General features: G+C 45.9%; 1 protein-coding gene across 1 annotated transcript; it reads left to right on the forward strand.

Moving 5' to 3' along the window:
• Positions 1-312: 312 nt before the first annotated feature.
• On the forward strand, positions 313-17,703 carry LOC139401022 (phosphorylase b kinase regulatory subunit alpha, liver isoform-like; the record flags this gene model as incomplete). Its single annotated transcript, XM_071145548.1, has 20 exons — positions 313-435; positions 702-797; positions 1,011-1,118; positions 1,242-1,320; positions 1,684-1,818; positions 1,893-2,002; positions 3,897-4,041; positions 4,722-4,800; positions 4,970-5,109; positions 5,438-5,608; positions 6,707-6,834; positions 6,976-7,114; positions 7,463-7,776; positions 7,948-8,077; positions 9,300-9,401; positions 10,998-11,116; positions 13,672-13,725; positions 14,806-15,039; positions 16,572-16,772; positions 17,281-17,703. Coding segments are annotated over 20 exons (2,781 nt in total), but the record flags the coding sequence as incomplete, so codon positions are not given.
• Between the last annotated feature and the right edge of the window lie 555 nt (positions 17,704-18,258).

Below are 18,258 nucleotides of genomic sequence, written 5' to 3' on the forward strand. Positions count from 1 at the left end.
ATGATGCGTTTTGCATCACATAAAGATGATGCGTTTTGCATCACATAAAGATGATGCGTTTTGCATCACATAAAGATGATGCGTTTTGCATCTATTGCATCTACTTCTTAAAAGTCCAATATCTTGAAAACTTGACTGCTGACATACAAAACATTTTGGGACTGTATTAACAGTGAACTAATGGGAAAAAAAATACCAAAAGATAGTATTTTAGTGGGGTTTTCCTTGAACTCTCGTTTAAAGATGAGCCTTGTTCTTTTAGATGAGACATTGGGTGTAATATTTCCGTGTCTGTCTGTATGTCGTTCTCAGGACCCGTCCCGTCTCCACTACGACCCGGCTGAACTCAAACTGTTTGAGAATATAGAATGTGAATGGCCAGTGTTCTGGACCTACCTCATTCTGGACGGCATCTTCAGCGGAGACCTAGTACAGGTGTGTGTGGCCGTGTTGGTTCCGTCCCTCTCCTCGTCCCCACCTAGGTTCCACCCTGAGACCCTCTGAGTACATCCACACCTGTCACCCACGAAGCATCGTTACCGGTCACTCCACAAAAGCTGTGTCCGTTTCAGAGCAAGGAAAACACACTACCTGTAGGTCTGAGAGCGGGTGACGTCACCGAGCTATATGTCAGACCGCTAGACCATCCCAGGTCATGTGACTGTATGATGAACATGTCCTTTCCTGCTTCCTGTGTCCAGGTGCAGGAGTACAGAGATGCTCTGGAAGAAGTCCTGATCAGAGGGAAGCCCGGGATCCGCCTGATGCCTGAGCTCTACGCTGTCCCACCTGAAAAGGTATCGCCATTACCCTTTTGAATACAACTTTATCGTCCGTGTGTAAATTGGAAATCCGTCTTTCTTTAGGGCACGTCGGCGTTACTCCTTGTGCCGATATGGGCATGCGGAGAAGTAACAGGTTACACTTTCTACCTTTCTGAATCCTGATAAGTAACAACGTCCCCTACAACTAAGTGAGGAAGACCGTAACTGTGTGGTGTTTCCCCCCAGATGGAGGAAGAGTACGGGAACCCTCACTCCGTGGACAGAGTGGCTATGGGTCAGTTACCTCACATGTGGGGACAGTCCCTCTACATCGTTAGTTCTCTGCTGGCTGAGGTACAAACCTTCTGTTGTCTTATAATAGAGTGATTCAGTCTCTGTCTCACCACAGTGAGGTGTTGGTTGGTGCTTTAGTTCTCTCTCTCTCTCTCTCTCTCTCTCTCCGTCTGTTCCTCCAAGGGATTCCTCGCCCCTGGAGAGATCGACCCTCTCAACAGGCGATTCTCCACCAATTTCAAGCCGGACGTAGTCGTACAAGGTTTGCAGCATGTCTAATGTCCTCTCATGCAGGCTGGAAGACATGTGACATCCTTTAACTGGACAAGTAATATACAGTTCTAGACTTGTTGTTTAATTCACTCGTTTTGTTTAAGATCGTTTGCTCTGTGGTCAGGGCTGCCTATCTGAGAGTTTCCTTTCCCTTTTGAGTGTGTGTGTGTGCCTTTGTGTGTGTGTGTGTGTGTGCCTTCATGTATGTGTGTGTACAAACCATTTGTTTCTGTGTACATACCTTAATTTGTTCTGTGTGTGTGTGTATGTGTGTGTGTGTGTGTGTGTGTGTGTGTGTGTGTGTGTGTGTGTGTGTGTGTGTGTGTGTGTGTGTGTGTGTACACATTGGCAGTGTGTGTGTTAGCGGAGTCGAAGGAGATCCAGGAGCTGCTGAAGAACGATGAAATAGAGGTCCAGACCATCGCTGAGGTCCAGCCCATCAGGGTCATGCCTGCTCGCATCCTCAGCCACGTCTACGTCAAACTGGGTACAGTTACAACTACTTAGAAAGGATTCACAGAGCCTTCATAAGAACTACATAGCTAATGACTTGTTTCACAGGAAACTGCAAGAAGTTGAATCTGAGCGGGAGGCCATACAGGCACATTGGAGTTCTGGGAACCTCGAAATTCTACGAGATCCGGAACCGTACCTACACATTCACCCCTCAGGTGACATACCTTGTTATTACCTTAAGACAGTAGAGGTCCTATCTCCCTAAATGCTCTTGTTTGTTAAATCCTAATCTAGCACACCTAGGGCTTTATCCACAAAGCAGGAATCTGGTTAAAACCTGTTTTAAGACTTTTAAAAAATACTCCCAGCTCAAAGTAGGTTTTAGGATGATGTTAAGCTACTGCCCAGACAAACTCTGAGCCAGGAGTAAGTTGATCTCAACTGGTAATCACAACAATCAAAAGTATGGACACACCTACTCATTCAAGGATTTGTCTTTATTTGTACTATTTTCTACATTGTAGAATAATAGTGAAGACATCAAAACTATAAAATATGGAATCATGTAGTAACCCAAAAAGTGTTAAACAAATCAAAATATATTTTATATTTGAGATTCTTCAAAGTAGCCACCCTTTGCCTTAATGACAGCTTTGAACAGTCTTGGCATTCTCTCAACCAGCTTCACCTGGAATGCTTTTCCAACAGTCTTGAAGGAGTTCCCACATATGCTGAGCACTTGTTGGCTGCTTTCCCTTCATTATGCGGTCCAACTCATCCCAATCCATCTCTATTGGGTTGAGGTCGGGTGACCTCAGTGTATATATATTTGGATACGGCCCCTGATTCTACTAATTATCTGCTCATCAAGACCTTGATTAGCTGAATCAGGTGTGTTTGTGTAGGGCTGAATCAAGTGTGTTTGTGTAGGACTGAATCAGGTGTGTTTGGGCTGGAGCAGTAGTGTTGGCCATCTCTCTCCTTTAGTTCCTGGACCAGCATCACTTCTATCTGGCTCTGGACAACCATCTCACTGTCTCTCCTCTCCTTTAGTTCCTGGACCAGCATCACTTCTACCTGGCTCTGGACAACCATCTCACTGTCTCTCCTCTCCTTTAGTTCCTGGACCAGCATCACTTCTACCTGGCTCTGGACAACCATCTCACTGTCTCTCCTCTCCTTTAGTTCTTGGACCAGCATCACTTCTACCTGACTCTGGACAACCATCTCACTGTCTCTCCTCTCCTTTAGTTCCTGGACCAGCATCACTTCTACCTGGCTCTGGACAACCATCTCACTGTCTCTCCTCTCCTTTAGTTCCTGGACCAGCATCACTTCTACCTGGCTCTGGACAACCATCTCACTGTCTCTCCTCTCCTTTAGTTCCTGGACCAGCATCACTTCTACCTGACTCTGGACAACCATCTCACTGTCTCTCCTCTCCTTTAGTTCCTGGACCAGCATCACTTCTACCTGGCTCTGGACAACCATCTCACTGTCTCTCCTCTCCTTTAGTTCCTGGACCAGCATCACTTCTACCTGGCTCTGGACAACCATCTCACTGTCTCTCCTCTCCTTTAGTTCTTGGACCAGCATCACTTCTACCTGGCTCTGGACAACCATCTCACTGTCTCTCCTCTCCTTTAGTTCCTGGACCAGCATCACTTCTACCTGGCTCTGGACAACCATCTCACTGTCTCTCCTCTCCTTTAGTTCCTGGACCAGCATCACTTCTACCTGACTCTGGACAACCATCTCACTGTCTCTCCTCTCCTTTAGTTCCTGGACCAGCATCACTTCTACCTGGCTCTGGACAACCATCTCACTGTCTCTCCTCTCCTTTAGTTCCTGGACCAGCATCACTTCTACCTGGCTCTGGACAACCATCTCACTGTCTCTCCTCTCCTTTAGTTCCTGGACCAGCATCACTTCTACCTGACTCTGGACAACCATCTCACTGTCTCTCCTCTCCTTTAGTTCCTGGATCAGCATCACTTCTACCTGGCTCTGGACAACCATCTCACTGTCTCTCCTCTCCTTTAGTTCCTGGACCAGCATCACTTCTACCTGGCTCTGGACAACCATCTCACTGTCTCTCCTCTCCTTTAGTTCCTGGACCAGCATCACTTCTACCTGGCTCTGGACAACCAGATGATAGTGGAGATGCTAAGGACGGAGCTGTCCTATCTCTCCTCCTCCTGGAGGATGACCGGACGCCCTACCCTGACCTTCCCCATCACACACAGCATGCTGGGTAAATACCTTCCCCGTCACGCACAGCATGCTGGGTAAATACCTTCCCCGTCACACACAGCATGCTGGATAAATACCCTCCCCTTCCCCGTCACACACAGCATGCTGGGTAAATAACTACACCTTCCCCATCACACACAGAATGCTGGGTAAATACCCTCCCCTCCCCGTCACACACAGCATGCTGAGTAAATAACTACACCTTCCCCATAACACACAGAATGCTGGGTAAATACCCTCCCCTCCCCGTCACACACAGCATGCTGGGTAAATAACTACACCTTCCCCATCACACACAGAATGCTGGGTAAATACCCTCCCCTCCCCGTCACACACAGCATGCTGAGTAAATAACTACAGCTTCCCCATCACACACAGAATGCTGGGTAAATACCCCTCCCATTCCCCATCACACACAGCATGCTGGGTAAATAACTACACCTTCCCCATCACACACAGAATGCTGGGTAAATACCCCTCCCATTCCCCTTCACACACAGCATGCTGGGTAATCATTCTGTGTTTGTGTGACTTCTGGACTAAACATTTATTTAAATGGGAATTCAAGGATTAATCTGTGTCCAGGAAACTGACTCTTGCTGGGAAACTACATTCTGTATGGGACAAACAAGGTTTATTGATTGGTTGGTTAATTGATCACGTTTCCCTTGTTGTTCCCAGTGGATGATGGTGAGAGCATCGACCCGTGTGTTCTGTCCACTCTGAGGAAGCTGAACGATGGATACTTCGGAGGGGCAAGGTCAGACTGACTCTCTTCCATTTCTAAGGTCACTCATCTTAAGAGAGATCTCTGGATATTTACACAAGGAAATGCTAGGCTCCACTATTTATGTCACTACATCACCTGGTTGTGAAAGTTCCAGTGATGTCCTATTTGGTTCCATTCCATCTTGTGTGTTTTTTTGCAGGGTTCAGATGGCAAACATCTCCAGCTTCCAGACTACCTCGTTCCACACAGAGCTCAGCTTCCTCGACGGAGACACCGATGACGACCTGCTGGAGAATGAAGAAGAGGAGGAAGACGAAGAAGAAAGTTATGTCCCCTCAGGTATGTCAGCCGTGGTGTGCTGTGTGTGTTTATGTCTGTATAGGTCATTGGTGTGCTGTGTGTGTTTATGTCTGTATAGGTCATTGGTGTGCTGTGTGTGTTTATGTCTGTATAGGTCATTGGTGTGCTGTGTGTGTTTATGTCTGTATAGGTCATTGGTGTGTGTTTGTATTTGTGTTTGCGTGTTTGTGCTTGCGGTATGTAATATCATATTGCTGAGTCTACATTTAACTCCCGCCCCCCTCCAGGCAGCTCCAAGGACATGTTTGTGCTTGCGGTATGTAATATCATATTGCTGAGTCTACATTTAACTCCCGCCCCCCTCCAGGCAGCTCCAGGGACATGTTTGACCACTACCTCAGCCAGCTGATGCAGAGCACAGCCACCAAGTGTCATCTCCCTCCCATCCAGAGGGGGCAGCACCACGTGTTTAGTGCTGAACACACCACCAGAGACATCCTCTCCTTCATGGCCCAGGTCCAAGGCCTCAACATGCCCAGTAAGTTATCATCACATTTACTGTTTGTTTATTCACCAAGTGTTAGGTTTAGGGTTATGTATGGGGACTCTGTAGGTTTCTACTGTATGGACTCTGTAGGTTTCTACTGTATGGGTGGGACTCTGTAGGTTTCTACTGTATGTATGGGACTCTGTAGGTTTCTACTGTATGGGACTCTAGGTTTCTACTGTATGGGACTCTGTAGGTTTCTACTGTATGGGACTCTGTAGGTTTCTACTGTATGGGTGGGACTCTGTAGGTTTCTACTGTATGTATGGGACTCTGTAGGTTTCTACTGTATGGGACTCTAGGTTTCTACTGTATGGGACTCTGTAGGTTTCTACTGTATGGGACTCTGTAGGTTTCTACTGTATGGGACTCTGTAGGTTTCTACTGTATGGGACTCTGTAGGTGTCTACTGTATGGTTGGGACTGTAGGTTTCTACTGTATGGTTGGGACTCTGTAGGTTTCTACTGTATGGGTGGGACTCTGTAGGTTTCTACTGTATGGGACTCTGTAGGTTTCTACTGTATGTATGGGACTCTGTAGGTTTCTACTGTATGGGTGGGACTCTGTAGGTTTCTACTGTATGGGACTCTGTAGGTTTCTACTGTATGTATGGGACTCTGTAGGTTTCTACTGTATGGGACTCTGTAGGTTTCTACTGTATGGGACTCTGTAGGTTTCTACTGTATGGTTGGGACTCTGTAGGTTTCTACTGTATGGGACTCTGTAGGTTTCTACTGTATGTATGGGACTCTGCAGGTTTCTACTGTATGGGACTCTGTAGGTTTCTACTGTATGGGACTCTGTAGGTTTCTACTGTATGGTTGGGACTCTGTAGGTTTCTACACTCTGTAGGTTTCTACTGTATGGTACTCTGTAGATATGTGGTAGTAGATATGTTGGAGTAGAGTTGGGGCCTGAGGGCACACACTTAATCTGTTGTGAAATCTGTTGTGAAATCTGTTTGTATTGTAATGTTTTAACTGCCTTAATTTAGTTGGACCCCAGAAACAGTAGCTGCTGCCTTGGCAGGAAGTAATGGGGATCCATAATAAATACAGATACTGTATGGTGAGTGTTGTTTCTTCCAGAGGCCTCCATGTATCTTCCCATGACTCCCATCATGAACAAGCACCGTAAATCCCTCAACCTACTGCACGTGTCCCAGCTCACACCGCTCCATCCACACCACCACACACCACATCAACAACAGCCCAAGGTCAGTTAGTCTACGCCAACAACAGACTCCAGTACTGTCTTTCTGGTGCATCTGTGTGTTTGGGTCCTCTAATGTGTGTGTGTGTGTGTGTGCATGCGCACATGTGTGTATTTGTGTGTGTCTGTGTATCTTTGCTCTCAGGCCCCCAGTATTGCAGACCTCCACCTGCCGCGAGACTCCCAGGGTAACACAGACTTTGGGTCTCTGGTGAGACAGTTGAAGGAGTGTCCCACACTGCAGGACCAGGCAGACATACTATATATCCTCTGCGTGATGAAAGGTACTGGTTTAGATCAGGGGTGGGCAAACTGTAAACGTCTATTATCATTTCTACACACTCTCTATTTAGTTGTAGGTGTTCAATGTGGCCTGGAGTTTTTAATTTTTTTTTACACAAAATAATATTTTTCAATTTTTTTTTGTTTTACTCCAACCTCCTGCAGGTCAGATCAAATGGGCCATATTTCTCCCACCCCTGGATTAGATGGTGCATGTGTCGGGTGGAATTGAATCTTTGAATTGAATCAAATTTAATTGAATTCTCTACATGTTTAGGTTTGAATTACACTGAATTGACTCCTCAGATTGAATTGAACTGAATGATTTGTAATTCTCTCTAACCTGAAAGGTGCTGATTGGCTGGTGGACGTGGGGGGTCAGGGCGGGGTCAGTGTGAGGTGTCTGCTGGAGGAGCTGTATGCCCAGGCCGGGGCCAACAAGGAGTGGGGTCTGATCAGATACATCTCTGGTATCCTGAGGAAGAGAGTGGAGGTGCTGGCTGAGGCCTGTACAGATCTCATCTCCCACCACAAGCAGCTGACAGTGGGGTTACCACCGGAGCCCAGGGAGAAAGTCATCTCAGCGCCTCTTCCTCCAGAAGAACTCAACTCTCTGATCTATGAGGCCAGTGGGCAGGACATCAGCATCGCTGTGCTCACTCAGGTACAACACATTATAACTGGGATTATATAAGATGCTTACAGATGCCATTTCCGTCCAAATTCTCTGCCCGACGCGAGTCTAGCTCGACACGTCAAAGCAAACTTTGGTCCGTTTTGTAACAAGTCTCTGCGATGAAGGGAAAGTAACGACTGCTGTATTGTGATAATGCAGGAGATCATGGTGTACCTGGCCATGTACGTCCGCTCCCAGCCGGCTCTGTTTGGGGACATGCTGCGTCTCCGAATCGGACTCATCATGCAGGTGATGGCTACAGAGCTGGCCCGCAGTCTACACTGCTCAGGTAGGGTTCAGTCTACACTGCTCAGGTAGGGTTCAGTCTATACTGCTCAGGTAGGGTTCAGTCTACACTGCTCAGGTAGGGTTCAGTCTATACTGCTCAGGAAGGGTTCAGTCTACACTGCTCAGGTAGGGTTCAGTCTACACTGCTCAGGTAGGGTTCAGTCTATACTGCTCAGGTAGGGTTCAGTCTACACTGCTCAGGTAGGGTTCAGTCTATACTGCTCAGGTAGGGTTCAGTCTACACTGCTCAGGTAGGGTTCAGTCTATACTGCTCAGGAAGGGTTCAGTCTACACTGCTCAGGTAGGGTTCAGTCTACACTGCTCAGGTAGGGTTCAGTCTATACTGCTCAGGTAGGGTTCAGTCTGCACTGCTCAGGTAGGGTTCAGTCTACACTGCTCATGTAGGGTTCAGTCTACACTGCTCAGGTAGGGTTCAGTCTATACTGCTCAGGTAGGGTTCAGTCTACACTGCTCAGGTAGGGTTCAGTCTATACTGCTCAGGAAGGGTTCAGTCTACACTGCTCAGGTAGGGTTCAGTCTACACTGCTCAGGTAGGGTTCAGTCTATACTGCTCAGGTAGGGTTCAGTCTGCACTGCTCAGGTAGGGTTCAGTCTACACTGCTCAGGTAGGGTTCAGTCTACACTGCTCAGGTAGGGTTCAGTCTATACTGCTCAGGTAGGGTTCAGTCTACACTGCTCAGGTAGGGTTCAGTCTACACTGCTCAGGTAGGGTTCAGTCTACACTGCTCAGGTAGGGTTCAGTCTACATTGCTCAGGTAGGGTTCAGTCTACACTGCTCAGGTAGGGTTCAGTCTGCACTGCTCAGGTAGGGTTCAGTCTACACTGCTCAGGTAGGGTTCAGTCTACACTGCTCAGGTAGGGTTCAGTCTACACTGCTCAGGTAGGGTTCAGTCTATACTGCTCAGGTGGGGTTCAGTCTACACTGCTCAGGTAGGGTTCAGTCTACACTGCTCAGGTAGGGTTCAGTACCATTCTTAGAATGGTAGAATAATCAGCTGTGTTCTAAAGGCCTCAGTAGACTCACCATCTGAATAGGGCTCTGGTAGTTCTTTCAGGTAGACCTGGTTAGCAGACTGGTTAGTAGTAACACTACTGTATCTGGATGTTGAGCTGAATGGCCTTTTAGTGTGGAAGTGCCTGGGGAGTTTTTACAGAGTCTCTCTACTAAGCGTTACAGGCGTCTCTCTCTCTGTCCTCTGCAGGGGAGGAGGCCTCTGAGAGCCTGATGAACTTGAGTCCGTCAGACATGAAGAACCTGCTACACCACATCCTCAGTGGGAAGGAGTTTGGGGTGGAGAGGAGCAGTGAGTCTTTCCCAATCCCAAATCAACCCCTAGCCCCGACCCCTACATAGACCCCTAGCCCCGACCCCTACATAGCCCCCTAGCCCCGACCCCTACATAGACCACTACATAGACCCCTAGCCGCTAACCCTACATAGACCCCTAGCCCCGACCCCTACATAGACCCCTAGCCCCGACCCCTACATAGACCCCTAGCCCGACCCCTACATAGACCCCTAGCACCGACCCCTACATAGACCCCTAGCCCCGACCCCTACATAGACCCCTAGCCCCGACCCCTACATAGACCCCTAACCCCAACCCCTAGCCCCGACCCCTACCGAGACCCCTACATAGACCCCGACCCCTAGCCCCGACCCCTACATAGACCCCTACATAGACCCCTAGCCCCGACCCCTACATAGACCCCTAGCTCCGACCCCTACATAGACCCCTACATAGACCCCTAGCCCCGACCCCTACATAGACCCCGACCCCTAGCCCCGACCCCTACATAGACTCCTACATAGACCCCTACATAGACCCCTAGCCCCGACCCCTACATAGACCCCTACATAGACCACTACATAGACCCCTAGCCCGACAACTACACAGACCTTTAGCCCCGACCCCTACATAGACCCCTAGCCCCGACCCCTACATAGACCCCTAGCTCCGACCCCTACATAGACCCCTACATAGACCCCTAGCCCCGACCCCTACATAGACCCCGACCCCTACTTAGACTCCTACATAGACCCCTACATAGACTCCTACATAGACCCCTACATAGACCCCTAGCCCCGACCCCTACATAGACCCCTACATAGACCCCTAGCCCCGACCCCTACATAGACCCCTACATAGACCACTACATAGACCCCTAGCCCCGACAACTACACAGACCTCTAGCCCCGACCCCTACATAGACCCCTAGCCCCGACCCCTACATAGCCCCCTACATAGACCCCTACATAGACCCCTACATAGACCCCTACATAGACCCCTACATAGCCCCCTAGGCCCGAACCCTACATAGACCCCTACATAGCCCCCTAGGCCTGACCACTACATAGCCACCTGGCCCCAACCCCTACATAGCCAGCATTAGTAGTTTCTACAGTATTAATACATTTCCCGATTCTTCTCAAATCTTTGCAGGTGTACTGGTATCTTTGCAGGTGTACTGGTATCTTTGCAGGTGTACTGGTATCTTTGCAGGTGTACTGGTATTTTTGCAGGTGTACTGGTATCTTTGCAGGTGTACTTTGCAGGTGTACTGGTATCTTTGCAGGTGTACTGGTATCTTTGCAGGTGTACTGGTATCTTTGCAGGTGTACTGGTATCTTTGCAGGTGTACTGGTATCTTTGCAGGTGTACTGGTATCTTTGCAGGTGTACTGGTATCTTTGCAGGTGTACTGGTATCTTTGCAGGTGTACTGGTATCTTTGCAGGTGTACTGGTATCTTTGCAGGTGTACTGGTATCTTTGCAGGTGTACTGGTATCTTTGCAGGTGTACTGGTATCTTTGCAGGTGTACTGGTATCTTTGCAGGTGTAGTACTATTCTATTGAATCAAATGAATTGTTGTGTCTGTCTCCCTTTCTCCTGTGTCAGTGCGTCCTATGCAGTCCTCGGCCACCAGCCCGTCTGTCTCCATCCATGAGCTGGGTCACACTGGGGCCACTAAGACGGAGCGCACCGGCATCCGCAAGCTGAAGCGTGAGATCAAACAGGTATGGTCACGTCAGCTGACTATTGCATGTCATGGAGAATATCTTCATCAGGGGTCTCCAACAGGTCCATCACAAGCTACCAGTATCTCCCAGTCTACCCATGAGTAGCTCGCCAAACTATTCTGAAAAAGCATTTATTTTTCACGTGTTCTACCGTAAACTGTCATAAACAAATCTCACTAGTATTAGACAAGTCACGCTCCCGGCTACTATCCAATCAAATCCACATTGACATTCAACCACCCCTGGTTAGCCACAACTGGCTGAAAGCCAAACGGAACACAATATCTGACATTTCCAACAATATTGCCCCTTTTGTGTCTGTGGGGTGTGGGCTTTTGTAGCCAGTTAGGGATCATAATAACTGTCTTCTGAGTAGACAGAATGACATTCCCCCAAGAAAACAGAATTTGGGAACATACAAAGACTGCCTATTTGAAAGCTAGGAAAAAATGTATGTGTATCTTGTGAAATGTTTCATAATTTAAAAGTAGCTCTCATGCTAGAAAAGGTTGGAGACCCCTGATTTCCTTTGACCTATCATCTAATCTAAAGGTTAGTATAGACCTAATCCTCTATAATATAATCTACAGGTTAGTATAGACCTAATGCTCTATAATATAATCTACAGGTTAGTATAGACCTAATCCTCTATAATATAATCTACAGGTTAGTATAGACCTAATCCTCTATAATATAATCTACAGGTTAGTATAGACCTAATCCTCTATAATATAATCTACAGGTTAGTATAGACCTAATCCTCTATAATATAATCTACAGGTTAGTATAGACCTAATCCTCTATAATATAATCTACAGGTTAGTATAGACCTAATGCTCTATAATATAATCTACAGGTTAGTATAGACCTAATGCTCTAATTTAATCTACAGATTAGTATAGACCTAATGCTCTAATTTAATCTACAGATTAGTATAGACCTAATGCTCTAATTTAATCTACAGATTAGTATAGACCTAATCCTCTATAATATAATCTACAGATTAGTATAGACCTAATGCTCTAATTTAATCTACAGATTAGTATAGACCTAATGCTCTATAATATAATCTACAGGTTAGTATAGACCTAATCCTCTATAATATAATCTACAGGTTAGTATAGACCTAATCCTCTATAATATAATATACAGGTTAGTATAGACCTAATGCTCTATAATATAATCTACAGGTTAGTATAGACCTAATGCTCTATAATATAATCTACAGGTTAGTATAGACCTAATCCTCTATAATATAATCTACAGGTTAGTATAGACCTAATCCTCTATAATATAATCTACAGGTTAGTATAGACCTAATGCTCTATAATATAATCTACAGGTTAGTATAGACCTAATCCTCTATAATATAATCTACAGGTTAGTATAGACCTAATGCTCTATAATATAATCTACAGGTTAGTATAGACCTAATCCTCTATAATATAATCTACAGGTTAGTATAGACCTAATGCTCTATAATATAATCTACAGGTTAGTATAGACCTAATCCTCTATAATATAATCTACAGGTTAGTATAGACCTAATGCTCTATAATATAATCTACAGGTTAGTATAGACCTAATCCTCTATAATATAATCTACAGGTTAGTATAGACCTAATCCTCTATAATATAATCTACAGGCTAGTATAGACCTAATCCTCTATAATATAATCTACAGGTTAGTATAGACCTAATCCTCTATAATATAATCTACAGGTTAGTATAGACCTAATCCTCTATAATTTAATCTACAGGCTAGTATAGACCTAATGCTCTATAATATAATCTACAGGTTAGTATAGACCTAATGCTCTATAATATAATCTACAGGCTAGTATAGACCTAATCCTCTATAATATAATCTACAGGTTAGTATAGACCTAATCCTCTATAATATAATCTACAGGTTAGTATAGACCTAATGCTCTATAATATAATCTACAGGCTAGTATAGACCTAATGCTCTATAATATAATCTACAGGTTAGTATAGACCTAATCCTCTATAATATAATCTACAGGTTAGTATAGACCTAATCCTCTATAATATAATCTACAGGTTAGTATAGGCCTAATGCTCTTTCTGTATGTTTGATTCTAGTTAGAAGACATGACGACAGAATGCTCTTTGTCTATAGTAGTAATGTTGTAATGTTGTATGGTTCTGATTGCAGTTGGATGACTCGTCTCGTTCGATCAGCGTGGGTTGAGTTTGTTAGTTAATAGTCATATTGCCTCATCAGCTCTAATCTCCACAGCTAGACCATAATGAAACCAACCATCATAACATGACATGAAGCCACCAGCTGAAAGCCCATTCATACCAGCTGTACTAGAATACAGTCAGTAGTGCCTTACCTCATGCTGAGCTGCTGATCATGTTTGCCTGTTTTCTAGCCCACATCTTTAACGGTGTCTGATGTTTGATCATAATCTAAACTGTATTTACAAGGTGTGAGTTTGACTTTCCTTCACGCCGTCATCCCCTCCTTCTGTGTCTCTCCCTCGACGACAACATGACGTCTTCTCCGTGTTGATCCTTTCCAGATGAGTAACAGTGGCTATTCCATCAGCAGCAACGTCACCTCTCCCCGTTCCACGGTAAACCATGAACCATGTCTCCCTCATTGTCCCATGTTCACTAGACCACGCAGACGAGGTTCACTCTGAACGGTTGTCTTTCTTCGTTACATTGCCTTATGCTTGCTGTACTAACATGCTGGTGTCGTCATGGTAACATGTACTGGCCTGTAGCATGCTGGTGTCATCATGGTAACATTTACTGGCCTGTAGCATGCTGGTGTCATCATGGTAACATTTACTGGCCTGTAGCATGCTGGTGTCATCATGGTAACATTTACTGGCCTGTAGCATGCCGGTGTCGTCATGGAACATGTACTGGCCTGTAGCATGCTGGTGTCGTCATGGTAACATTTACTGGCCTGTAGCATGCCGGTGTCGTCATGGAACATGTACTGGCCTGTAGCATGCTGGTGTCGTCATGGTAACATTTACTGGCCTGTAGCATGCCGGTGTCGTCATGGAACATGTACTGGCCTGTAGCATGCTGGTGTCATCATGGTAACATTTACTGGCCTGTAGCATGCTGGTGTCATCATGGTAACATGTACTGGCCTGTAGCATGCTGGTGTCGTCATGGTAACATGTACTGGCCTGTAGCATGTTGGCCCATGTTGACTCCTACCCTTTGGGTGGTGGACCATTCTTGATACACACAGGAAACTGTTGAGCGTGAAACACACAGCAGCGTTGCAGTTCTTTACACAAACCGGTGTGCCTGGCACCTACTACCATACCCCGTTCAAAGGCACTTAAATCTTTTGTCTTGCCCATTCACCCTCTGAATGGCACACATACACAATCCATGTCTCAAGGCAAAAACATCCTTCTTTAACCTGTCTCCTCCCGTTCATCTATACTGATTTGAAGTGGATTTAACAAGTTACATCAACAAGGGATCATGGCTTTGACCTGAATTCACCTGGTCAGTCTATGTATGTGTGTGTGTGTGTGTGTGTGTGTGTGTGTGTGTGTGTGTGTGTGTGTGTGTGTGTGTGTGTGTGTGTGTGTGTGTGTGTGTGTGTGTGTGTGTGTGTGTGTGTGTGTGTGTGTGTGTTTGTACCTCTGCGTGCGTATATGAACACACATCTCCCCCTGTAGCGGTGCAGCAGCCCCTCCACCCCCAGTGGTATCCTGTCCCCTGTAGGCCCCGGGGGGTCAGACAGCCACCTGCAGTGGGAGGAGCGGCAGGGTCAGTGGCTGAGGAGGAGACGGCTGGATGGGGCCATCAACAGGGTCCCAATGGGCTTCTACCAGAAGGTGTGGAAGATCCTGCAGAAGTGCCACGGCCTGTCTATAGATGGATACGTGCTGCCTTCCTCTACTACCAGAGAGGTATGTAGTGTCACGGTCTGTCTATAGATGGATACGTGCTGTCTTCCTCCACTACCAGAGAGGTATGTAGTGTCACAGTCTGTCTATAGATGGATACGTGCTGTCTTCCTCTACTACTAGAGAGGTATGTAGTGTCACGGTCTGTCTATAGATGGATACGTGCTGTCTTCCTCCACTACCAGAGGGGTATGTAGTGTCACGGTCTGTCTATAGATGGATACGTGCTGTCTTCCTCCACTACCAGAGGGGTATGTAGTGTCACAGTCTGTCTATAGATGGATACGTGCTCCACTACCGGAGAGGTATGTAGTGTCAGTCTGTCTATAGATGGATACGTGCTGTCTTCCTCCACTACCGGAGAGGTATGTAGTGTCACGGTCTGTCTATAGATGGATACGTGCTGTCTTCCTCTACTACTAGAGAAGTATGTAGTGTCACAGTCTGTCTATAGATGGATACGTGCTCCACTACCGGAGAGGTATGTAGTGTCAGTCTGTCTATAGATGGATACGTGCTGTCTTCCTCCACTACCAGAGAGGTATGTAGTGTCAGTCTGTCTATAGATGGATATGTGCTCCACTACCATAGAGGTATGTAGTGTCAGTCTGTCTATAGATGGATACGTGCTGTCTTCCTCCACTACCAGAGAGGTATGTAGTGTCAGTCTGTCTATAGATGGATACGTGCTCCACTACCAGAGAGGTATGTAGTGTCACGGTCTGTCTATAGATGGATACGTGCTGTCTTCCTCCACTACCAGAGAGGTATGTATGTAGTGTCACAGTCTGTCTATAGATGGATACATCCTCCACAACCAGAGAGGTATGTAGTGTCACGGTCTGTCTATAGATGGATATGTGCTGTCTTCCTCCACTACCAGAGAGGTATGTATGTAGTGTCACAGTCTGTCTATAGATGGATACATCCTCCACTACCAGAGAGGTATGTAGTGTCACGGTCTGTCTATAGATGGATATGTGCTGTCTTCCTCTACTACCAGAGAGGTATGTCGTGTCAGTCTGTCTATAGATGGATACGTGCTGTCTTCCTCCACTACCAGAGAGGTATGTAGTGTCACAGTCTGTCTATAGATGGATACGTGCTGTCTTCCTCCACTACCAGAGAGGTATGTAGTGTCAGTCTGTCTATAGATGGATACGTGCTCCACTACCAGAGAGGTATGTAGTGTCAGTCTGTCTATAGATAGATACGTGCTCCACTACCAGAGAGGTATGTAGTCAAATCAATAGATTGATTGGTATAGATTGATTGGTATATAAATGGTATTTATATAGCCCTTTTTACAACTCTATTAATAATGTGCAGTAACCCCCCTAGACCCCCAAACAGCAGCACGGCATCAAGGAACATCTCTCAGTGTTTCACATTTAGAACAAATGTTGCTTCCTATAATAGTAGGAAATAAGATTTCCTTTCAGGCACTGTGATTGGCACAGACAGATCCCTTGATGGAGATTCCATCTGTGTCTGGGAAAGCGTTCTGACTCTGACGTCGTGTCCCTGCCTGCCAGATGACAGAAGGCGAGATCAAGTTTGCGGTGCACGTGGAGTCTGTTCTGAACCACGTCCCCCAGCCAGAGTACCGACAGCTGCTGGTGGAGGCTGTGATGGTGCTGACGCTGGTGGCTGACATGGATGTGGACAACATCGGAGGAATCATCCTGATCGACCGCATCGTACACATGGCCAATGACCTCTTCTTACAGGACCAGGTAAGTCTGAGCCAGAACGGCCCATAGGGCAGGAGCCTATTTCCTGTTTCTATAGCGTGATGTACGAGTAACTACACCCTCTGGAACATCTGCAGGCAGAGACGCATCGGGTCCCATTTTAAAGTGTTTGGTTTGACTCGACCGGGGATCGAACCCCCACGCTTCCAATCTCAGGGTGGAAACTATTCCCACAAGGCCACAGAAATGGTCACTAGAAAGTAATGTCCTGTAAAGGGTTAATGTGTAATTGTCTCTAGAAAGTAATGCCCTGTAAAGGGTTAATTGTGTAATGGTCCAGTTCAGTGATGTCTGTCCTGTATCGTTGCCATATTATCATGTTAACTAGAGTCACGTGTCTCTGCCTGACTCGTCCATATGACTATCATAACATAACATGGAGTCAGAAGTGGGATCCGAGCCCCACGCCTCAGGTTGGAGTAAGACCTATTCTCTAACTATAGACAACATGATCTGTATCTACCTATCAGCCATGTCCTCTATGTTCCAGAGGACCCATGGAGCCAACGAGTACTTCCTGGAGAAGGATCCAGCCACGGGGATATGTCACTTCTTCTATGACAGCGCCCCTAGTGGCAGCTACGGTACCATGACCTACCTCTCCAAGGCTGTGGTCACATACCTACAAGACTTCCTGCCACAGTCTACCTGTCTCATGCAATGAGGTATCAGACTGGGTTTGATGTAGAGCACTCTCTCCCTGGCCTCGCAGGCAGCTATCAAGAGAGTAGTCAAGTAATATATATATATATAGTGTGGAACAAAATACTACTGCCTAGTTCCAATTCTCCCCAAGTGTACACTCGTTCACTCCCATTCAAGGATGATTTAAAATCATTGGATTGAATTCTTGAAGTGAATGAGTGCACACTTCAGAGAGAAAGGGGTGAACTAGACTTAGGTAGGAAGTTGGATGGGGTTTGACCTATGACTAAGATATTCACAACACACTCTACTCAAAGGAGTTTTATTGCAGCTAATTGATTGATTATAATCAATAATATAGCAGGTTTAAAATTAAATATATAATTAATTATAATTAAATATGTTTGTTTTTTATTTTGAGTGTTGGACGACACGCAGTACTAAAATTATTTATAATTTTAACATTTAATATATATGTGTAAATCAGACGGAGTTGTTTAAAACGATCTAATATGATATAATGAGTGTATTTTACCTAACCCTCCTCTATTGTATCAGTCTCACCCTGTGTTGTGGGGTTATAAACCTATCCAGAAGTTACTATGTTATCCCGTGTTGAAGTACTGCAGCTGACTGTACCTTTCATCCCACTGTACAACGACATTTACCTCTCATGTTATCTGAGGTGTGGCTCATCATCACCACTGTCTGTGTCACAAATACTGTGCATTTATCCATATGTACCCGGAGCATGTCAGCAATGCCTTCATAGCTGCTAATGTGAATGTTTATCTGTGAAGTAAAATAATGACAATGTGATTAT

The sequence above is a fragment of the Oncorhynchus clarkii genome, unplaced genomic scaffold (genome assembly GCF_045791955.1).
Source record: "Oncorhynchus clarkii lewisi isolate Uvic-CL-2024 unplaced genomic scaffold, UVic_Ocla_1.0 unplaced_contig_5541_pilon_pilon, whole genome shotgun sequence".
Lineage (NCBI taxonomy): Eukaryota > Metazoa > Chordata > Actinopteri > Salmoniformes > Salmonidae > Oncorhynchus > Oncorhynchus clarkii.